General features: G+C 43.8%; 1 protein-coding gene across 1 annotated transcript in view; it reads right to left on the bottom strand.

Annotated features, from left to right (window-relative positions):
* Positions 1-524: 524 nt before the first annotated feature.
* rerg (RAS-like, estrogen-regulated, growth inhibitor) overlaps positions 525-9642 on the bottom strand; it is a 31992-nt gene continuing 22874 nt past the window's right edge. Inside the window, exons 3-5 of the mRNA XM_036520155.1 lie at positions 8044-8100; positions 3434-3507; positions 525-2174 (exon numbers count right to left, since the gene is read on the bottom strand). Coding sequence (XP_036376048.1) covers positions 1767-2174; positions 3434-3507; positions 8044-8100 — 539 coding nt within the window. The 3' untranslated portion in view covers positions 525-1766. The remainder of the gene's footprint in view (positions 2175-3433; positions 3508-8043; positions 8101-9642) is intronic.

The following is a 9642-nucleotide window of genomic DNA, read 5'->3' as shown; positions in this document are numbered from 1 at the left end:
GCCTTATGAGTTGGTCATCGGTAAAATGCAAGGTGTGTAATTCACCCTGGACAAGGCTGTCAGCTAAGCTAGCACATCATACAACAAAGGGCAATCCCACGACTATTCAGCGAACGGGTCCCCGACAGCGCATCCAGACTTTCAAGACCCATGCTGAGCCCCATTATAGTGGAAGCCTGTTCTGTACATAGGTGTTCTTATGTGTGTCTGCATTGTTTGACATTGTACATTCAACAATGTAACGTGTTCCATTTGACCGCAGCACGCTGGACAATGCATCGCTCAAGCTCAACTAATGCACTCACAATGACCGATTCATGCTGCTAAAATAGCAACCTTGTCTCTCTGCACTGTCCCAATAGAAATGACCAGAATAAATTACCACTGTACTGGATCACACATGCCCATTTTAGCACAACGAACATCAATGTTAATGCCGGGGCAGAACAAAAATGAACATTACAAATGTTTCATTCTCATATATGATTTTTAATTACAACTGCACTGCAGAAAATGTCCACTTATTTCCCATACATGATTAGAATGCATTTGTTCTTTAAGGCCAGGAACCCATAATATACAATGCAAGAAGGAAAGCTACCATTAGATTACAATACAGGCATGTGGGAAATTGCTCTTTCTGCCTCTATTACAAGGACAATCTGAGTCTACATACATAGGGACAAAACATTCCATTCAGTGATTAAGGCAATATCATACATACTTTACAATTTCAGGAACACTGGATGAAACTCCTCTGAATGTAAATAAGTTGGATAAAGACAACTAAAGGCGAGAATGTGCGGCATTTGTACAAACACAAAAGCTACAGATGGCCTGTGATCCTTTGGTCTGCTCTCGATATTGACTTCCTAGGACAAGCATGGTGTCCACAACAATCTCTAGAATAAACACATGGTGAGGCAAGACGGCAAATGACTTGAGCTGATGAAAACAGGAAATCACTGTGAAACATGGGTAGGTGATGGTTCATTTGACGGCCTGCTCCACAATCTAAAGGAGTTATGTGAAGTCAGCAATGCTGAAGTGATGCCAAAAGCAACCCTACAGATCTCACAGTGATGTGATGAAAACATACTTTGTTAATATTTCTGTGAAAGCTTCAACACAGTTCCAAGAATAGATATACTTAAATGTGTGGCCCACAGCAAATCAAACGTTGGCATACAGTGGCATACAAGTGACAGTTACAAAGCCAAAACAAAATGAGCATATGTTTGCAATTTATGATTAGAACATATGATTTAAGTTTAGAGTCATGCTGTACATTATATGCACGTTATCTCCTTTTTTGAATGGATCAGTTTTTTTACATACATATGGCTGACATTGTGAAGCTAAAATTTCAAAATCCTGGGACACGCCATCACTCTGGAAGGAAGACTCAATTTCCCAGGATCCCTCAGAGTTGGATGATGAGTATCGACAGGCAGGTACTTTTTAGTGGTATCTACAAATAAAACACAACAAAGCCGACATCCCCCACGTTTCAGCGTCCAGCCTTTTGAGAATCTCTGGAGCCATCCATCCAAGATAGAGCCAACATTGTTTCTTGTTCGTAAAAATCTTCCATGAGAACAAATGTCTTCTCTTCCACATCACCCCCAAATCAAAATAATCTCCAACCCAGGACGGACAGTGTCCTCTAAATGTCTCCTTGATCCATAATGTGATCTCATTTGTGCTCTGTGAGTTTTTAGTTTAGTTTTTTTTTTTCTTTTGTTCAGTTTGTTGAGTGGCGCCCCCTAGCTGCTGATCTTGGTGAGCATCTTGTTGATGGCCTGCTTGACGTGGGTGGTGGAGCTGCGGCGGCGGGCCTTGCCCTGCACCGCCCGCCGGCGGCGCACCTCACGGCACAGCTCGTGGAAGGGCTCGCTGACGCAGCCCTCGCCCGTGCAGGCCGAGCACTCGTAGAAGGCGCAGGAGAGCTCGGCTGCCAGCCGCTCGCCCTCCTCCGTGCTCACCTGCCGCGCGTGCTCCAGGTCCGCCTTGTTGCCCACCAGCACCAGCGTCACGTTCTTGGGCTTCTTCACCTCCTCCAGGAGGCTCTTCAGCGGCGCCACGTCCTCGAAGCTCCCCCGGTCAGTGATGTCGTAGACGATGACAAAGCCGTCCCCCCAGCGCATGTGGCCCTCCCTCTGCAGCATGTCCTCCTACCGGGGGGGGTGTAAAGATACAGCCAATCAGTGTGCCTTTCCAAACAGTACTGACCAATCCTAAAAGAAGAAGATCTCTCTGTCATTGGCTGACATGGCTTCACTGTTATTGGCTATTACTTACCTGCGCATTTATCAATAAAATGTGATAGAATCTGACATGGCAACTGCAAACTAAAAACACATTAAAGCCTGGATCAGCAGTGCCCACTCAGGAATATGCCGTACTGTAGCTGTGAAGAATTATGCCGTTTGAGACTTAATGCAATTTTCATGATTCATCTGTCTTTTAAACGTAGAATTCATAATCACAATAAATGAATTGCTGTCTTTTTGAAAGACCTGCACGGAAAGACTTGATTCTTCAGACGTTCAGCTCCAAACAGACTAAAAATAGAGGATAATGACTAAAGGGTGACTTGAATAGAAGTGTCACTGGGGACATTAGTGGCCAGGGGACACTACAGGAATTTGTCACATTTATTAAAGCCAAGAGACGCACCGCTTCTCCCTGTTGGCTGTTATGATGGGTTTGCCAAAGTCTGCGATATTACAGTAGAGTACAAGCTTTGATCCATACCTTTAATATCGCTTGGTGCTCTCATTGCTAAATTCTTTAATCTGGAATTGAAGCTGGAAACATGTCCTCCGCAAAGTCCGTTACAGACTGGGACGGCAAAAGCAACCAGAAACATGCGCCCGTTGTGAGGTGGCTGTGAAATGGACCTAAATCCAGAACCTTCACACTCTCTGAACCAATTGCAGGGCATGGCTTATGGACAATTTGAGCATCCTGATAAAGTAAATACTGTATCAGAAACAGAGCAGGCAATGATTTCAATATCCTGGCTTCCACCATCATACCTGTTCTTTCCTAAGCATAAAGAATGGACAAAGTATATAGCTGGTTTATGGATCCTGTAATGCGCAGATAAAGCAAAAAAGTCCCTTCACTCGGCCTTTAATGTCACCTGTGCAGGAAAAACAAATCCGCAGATCCTTAAAAATTTGGTGTGCCTGAGAGCAGGCTGGGAACAGAAAATGAGCCATGCATTTCATATAGTGATCAGTGAATCTGAGGTCCTAGACTCTGTGAGGATGCACAATACCCAGTTTGATAGAGATAAAATTATTTAGACTTAAGGAACAGATTGTGAATATTTTAAAGTGATACTGTCATTCATGGCATTTCAACAAGGTTGTGGCTGTAGATTTCAAATTGTATCAGAACATGTTCAACCATTATCTGAGCTTACCTGACCAGCTGTGTCTAAAATCTCCATGCTAACAACTTCATCATCGATGTTTGCTTGATGGCGATAGGTTGACTCTGAAAACAGACAAGGGTGTAACTGTTAAAAATGAACCAACATATACAGTGTGTGAGAAACCTTGTTGTTCAAATGTCAGTTGACTTACATTACATCAGGTGGTGACAATAAAAGTATTGTTTAGACTGGCCTCTGTACCTGTAGGTCATTGGTTCAGATCTTGAGGCAATGCCCCCAAAAAACAAAGCATGTAAAGCACAAAACATCTTGTAGCTGCTTCTGTTAAAATATCCCACTTTTTGTTGTAATAACTAATGCCAATTGAGGTATAAATTGTATTAACATTTTTTTAAACAAAATGAACATATTCACTTTGTCCTGTGTGATACATCCTTCCAAAATTCAGCTCAAATACATTCTAGTTGGTTGTTGCAAGGTAACCATTTCAAAATGCCATTTATTTTTATGCAGGGTGACGCTGATAATAGCCTTGAGAATGCTCAAAGATAAAATCATATTCAGGCTTGTTAAGACATAGATGTAAGGCACAGAATAAGAAGAAAGAGTCCATTTTAGTTATTTTAGACTTCGGTATATTTCCAAATAAGACTCCTAACAAGTGTGACAAGTTCTTTTAAAGATCTTGACCCCTAATATCCTAAGATGTGACAAATTATTTTAAATATCACTCCTTACAGTGCATCACCCATATGTCCTTCCATTCACACAGTTCTCTCTGATACAGAATCTCACACAGGATGTGCTTTTGCGCAAAACTCATATTAGCAACAATTCAGTACGTGTCTTACCAGATGTATGCTATCGTAAGTAAACCCAGGCACATTTAAGCACGGCAGGCGCTTCTGACCTCAGCATCTTAAAATAGCGTGTCTTCCGAAACCCGCTCTAACAGGGTGCGTCATCGATACTTTCGCCAGGTGGGCGACGGGGGGCTGGAAATTGGTATTCCCTGCAAGTTTACACAAGGAGATGGGCCGCCGCCGGCCGCAGGCAACACGCTGGCATTGATTTATCAGCCTCCCCTCCAGCTGCGGGACCTGCACGTGAGGGCTCAGTCCTCGCACGGCGCCAGGCGCAACGTCCCATTAGAGCGGCTGTCACTCGGCGCTCTCGGCCCTCGCCGGTCTCTGACCCTCCCATTTGGACGAGGGGAAATGATTTACTGGTTCTACGTATGCACTGTATCACACGGGGGCAAGGGGAAGCTTTAGCGGGCCTCCACCCATAATTTTCCTGACAGTTCATATGTCATTCCTCACTGCTACGCAAAGTGCCGGCATTCCTGTTATTGCTGTAACACCGAGAGCGTTTCATACCACACTCGGAGAGCGGCTTTTTTCTGCCCACGTTGATTTATCCTCCAAACAAAATGGGGGTCGATTGGCGCCCGCGGCCATCAGGACTTTTTGTTTGTTTGGCCTAGTTTTCCTTCCACAGTGGTGCGGTGGGTTTCGGGGTGGGGGGGGTCTCGCGTCATTTAGCGTTTTCTATGTTTGTCATTGACGTCACCGCCACCACCACCCCTTTCACACGATATCGCGATGTTGGGGTCAGTGGCAATTCTTGAGGACGTTGAGACGGGGCAACTCGTTTAAAATGAATTAGGTGAGCCAAACGACATTAGGCTCGACTGCGTGAAACAGGAGCGCGTACCACACTTTACAGCATAATTGAGCATAAAAGAAAGTCCTCAGTCACTGCATTCCTGTTGTCTACACATGCTTCCAATTCAGTAACAATAAACTGCATTCTTGTAGTACTCCTCTAAGTAACAGGCACTTAACTGGACACCAGGAAGATGGTTGCAGAGAATGTGTTGGTCGTGGTTGTAGGATGTCAGTACTTAGGCTGCCAGCACAAAACAGTGAGGATATGGATGACCAGTGAAGGGAATAACAATGCCAAGGTGTTCAAAGCATTAGTGAAAAGTGAACAGCTTCTCAATAGCGCGAACAACCGTTCCTCTTTACCGCTCAGGCATTCTATCAGGTATATTTGAGATCACCACTCATTCATTCATCAGGTTATCACTCATATCATTTTACATGCCTGACACTGAGATCATATATTATGGATACATTTGGTGGAATGCAACAGAAAACATTAGCCTTTAATAGATGCAACAGATTGCTTCATTCCAGTATCCAGTTCCTTTATATAACTCTAATAGCACTGCTTGTTACTATTAGTCCTCGATCTCCTTTGCAAATGGTGTAATTAGCCCATACTTGTTCTACAAGTGATGATTCACATTGGGAATCTGACATTGGTATATTTATTCATCTTGAAAACTGAGTCATCGTCATGAGTCTTATTGACAGTGCCCCGTTGGGCCTCCTGTGTTTCTTTGCAGCAACACTGTTCTGCTGAACACCATTTTGGAAAAAAAAAATCCATGAGCCAGATTCAGTCTAACTGCAGTGCACTTTGTCCAAAGTTGTACGGATGCAGGCTAAACCAAGTGCACCATTTGTGCTCAGACAGGTTTGTCATTTATTTAAGCAACTGCCAAGCATTAATTTGCAAAACACCAGGTAAAAATTGCACAAGCTCAATCGAAACCAATTCTGGTCAGTACGATGGTCATTATCAGTACAGAATATGACACGGAACAATAGGCGCAAGGTACGCCTTGAGAGATTTTTGACAAAGAACTTACACACTTCATTAGCTATCAAATCTAGATGAGTTAACAGTCGCTTCAGTAGTTAATTCAAATCTAAACCTTATTTCAGTACTAGGATGAGGTGACAGTGAGTTCCTATGGCCAGGAGGGGAGAAAAGCTGACTCATACATGGAGCGCATACTCGATATTCCTCAGATTGTGTTTGTTGTACGCACTGATCACACCTGTTAAGCTGAACCAGCACGCCGGCGGTAAAAACGGAGCCTTTTGCCGCAAACCCCACGCTGTAAATACCACTTGCATCGCGCTGGCATTTTTGACTGACAGCAGTGGTAAGATTAATTAAAAGGAAAAAACTGCCTGTGAGGAACGGGGCTCTGTGCTTCTTTTCAGGATAGGCTGTGACCCAGAAAGCATGACAGAGAAATGTCGTTACTCCTGGATTTGAGTGAGTCACTGACGGTACCGACCATGAAAACTTTATCAAATTGCTTCCAGACCCTCAACGGCTTCTGAAATTAATCCGTCTGCCCGCAGTAACTCAATATTCTCATCACCATGCGGAGCAGACCGAGTTGTGTGGACTCAGAGAGAGAGGCCGTTCGTGTGACATTCACCTTTTGTTCGACCATGGTAACAACATATTGGTATAGGACTGATCATTTAGTATGTCGTCATGGTTATTACATACTGTTATATCTGTACACAGTACTACTTCTTCTGATACATTTTCATGTCTGTGTATGTACTCGTTTGGGTTTGTCAATAATATTCCCATGTAAAATTCATGCAACCCCTTGGCCTTAGAACTGCCACTGACTTTGCTGTTCAAAATCAAAATGAGCTTTCAAATTGATGGGCAAGAATATACCTCATACCAATAATACCTTGTACATACATATGCCATTATAACTAACGACCGGGAGTCAATGAAATTACCCTCTGGAATCACTACCTTGTGTGGATCTGGATGTACCCTTTGAAGGTGTCTTAACCGAGAGATACTACGAATTCCCTGGATTTAGCCTCACATTCCACACTTCCTTCCCTCCACAGCCATCACACCTTCCATAGGCATAAACACATTTCTTTATTAAGTCAGACGCGTGAATGATGTTGTGTTGAACCACAGGTATCCGCTCCTTGTATCATAACAGAATAGCACGCATACCTCTGCGAATTACAAAAAAGGAGTGAGCTTTAGCCCCCTCAGTATTGACATGGGGCCAATGAGAACAACCAGTGACAGCTTCACATTGCAATAACATTGCGGGACTGTGGATATTAAAACCATGGCAGCACTGAATTCAGTAAGGGCCAATTCAAACAGTTTACCAACCTGAGAGCTATTATGGGTTTAACCACTTAAAGGGCCTCTGGTTCCATCTTAAACCTAAACCAGTAAAAGAGTTTGTTTTTGATTGGGGGCAGGTGAGAACTTTGATTAAGTCCAGCCTTATCTCTCATGAATGGGAGTGGCCAGTTTACATACTTCACATACCAGCTGAAGAGGAAAACATAGACCAAAATTTCCATAAACCTTTCAGAGGAAGTTAGGGGTTTTCTCTGAGAAAATGTAAACCCATGGAAAATGTTTGGTTGGACACCCATCTAAATCATTTTCATACGAGGGCCTGACTCAACACTCAACTTTTTCCAGAGAACTTGAAATCTAGTTGCAGCTCCAATTAGATAAAATCGGTATGTTAAATGATAACTGTAAAGCAAGCTGTGAATATTATCTTCTCCACAGAACAGCCCTCGGTAGCCCTTCGAGAATCTTACTGGATTCACCCATATGTGCGGGTAACAATCGAGCCGTTTATTATGGGATGAATGTGGATCTGTGTGAGAGTATGTTACAGTAAAGAGGGCGTTGTGCTGCCGAGCTCCCACAAGTAATATGCCCAATGGGACTGCAGCACGCAAGGCGAAGGTGTCACTTACCGAGAGTGGGGTCATATTCCCAGATGAAACGCTTGGTCAGAAAACGCACCACAAGAGCTGCAGGAAAAGAGAGAGAGAGAGAGAGAGAGAGAGAGAGAGAGAGAGAGGCATTAACCATGACCTCACAGGAAGGGGTGAGACAAAGGGACATGTGGTACATGCACAATGGAATGATTGGATTGAGCACTCGGATTGAGAGTGCTGTGTTATGTTTGAGTGCAGTACAGTCTATGCCAGCATCTCAGATGATATAATGGTGCCTCTGCACAACCCTTTAAATAGTGCACAGCCTCCCCGGATGGCACTTCTATGCTTCTTGAGGGATCTTATCTCCAGAACATGGAGTTCCAGCGGCTCAAGGATGAGTGGACTAGCTCTGCTGAGCAGCTGAACCTTAGCATTGACCAATCAGGGCATGCACTCACAGAACACACAGACAGAGGACAGAGGGAAAGCACTTTCCTCCATCCACGTCAGGCCCATCTGCCTCCACCACAATACAAGGGCTCGTACTGTTTATTTCAGGATAAATGCTGCTATAAGAGCTAACTGTTGGGGAACTGGATTTAACACAGGAAGGCTGCAAGTTCAAATCTCAGGCAGGATACACCTTTAGCAAGGAGATTGTGCTCATTTACAGAAATAGCACTATTGATCTATGATGATGAGCCTAATAGTACTAATAGCACTTGAGTGCGATCGATGTCACAGAGGACAGAAAAAAGTCCGTACTTGTCGAGAAACTCCTGTTAAGTTTACTCTGGCCTGGTATGTGTTAAAGCAGCGTTTCTCAAACCTCTCCGGGAGGACCCCTTGTCCTACGTGTTTTAAATCTCTCCCTGCTGCAACACAGCTGTTTTAAATGATCAGTTTGTTATTAAGCAGCTTCAGGAGTTCCATAACAAGTTGATCATTTGAATCAGCTGTGTTGGAGCAGGGAGAGATCTAAAACACGCAGGACAAGGGGTCCTCCAGGAGAGGTTTGAGAAACGCTGTGTTAAAGGACATCTACTTTCCAGACCGAGCCTGATGTGACATTTTGTGAGGCTGAGCTGACAGTTACTTGGCACTTGCCCTCAAGGGACCCTGAGAGGTGCTGGGCTGAGCTGGTAACGAGGAGGGAAGGGGTCAGCTCCTGTCAAGGGAGGTGCAGAGTTTGGTTCGGTACAGCCAGTACTTGAGAGCAAAGGGTTTGTAAGGCTGTGTCCCCACATAAGGAGAACACAGATCTTATAAGGCCTTGAAAATTCGCTTGAAATGGAAGATTTTTACACTGCATTGATCCCTTGAAACTGTATCGTGATTGCAGGGCTACATCGATATGACTGATTGTGTGATCTCTGAGGGATGGGTAATTAATTAAATGATGATGCAACAGAAATTTGATTCCTTAGCTTTCCATGTTGTCTGTGTGCTCTATGTATGTTTTGTCTACAGTTGCACAAGGGGCCTAAACAGTCAGATGATAACTGGCTTCACTTATGCTACTAGTAATATACATTACTTTGTGTGTGCTTGCATGCAGCCATTTATCTGTCATTCATAATAACTTATATTTAAGTGAGTCAGATATTCTCATTATGCTACTCCTCAAAGCTT

Source organism: Megalops cyprinoides, chromosome 25 (assembly GCF_013368585.1).
Source record: "Megalops cyprinoides isolate fMegCyp1 chromosome 25, fMegCyp1.pri, whole genome shotgun sequence".
In the NCBI taxonomy this organism is placed as follows: domain Eukaryota; kingdom Metazoa; phylum Chordata; class Actinopteri; order Elopiformes; family Megalopidae; genus Megalops; species Megalops cyprinoides.
The sequence above is the reverse complement of the archived record's forward strand: the minus strand, read 5'-3'. Positions and strand labels throughout refer to the sequence as shown.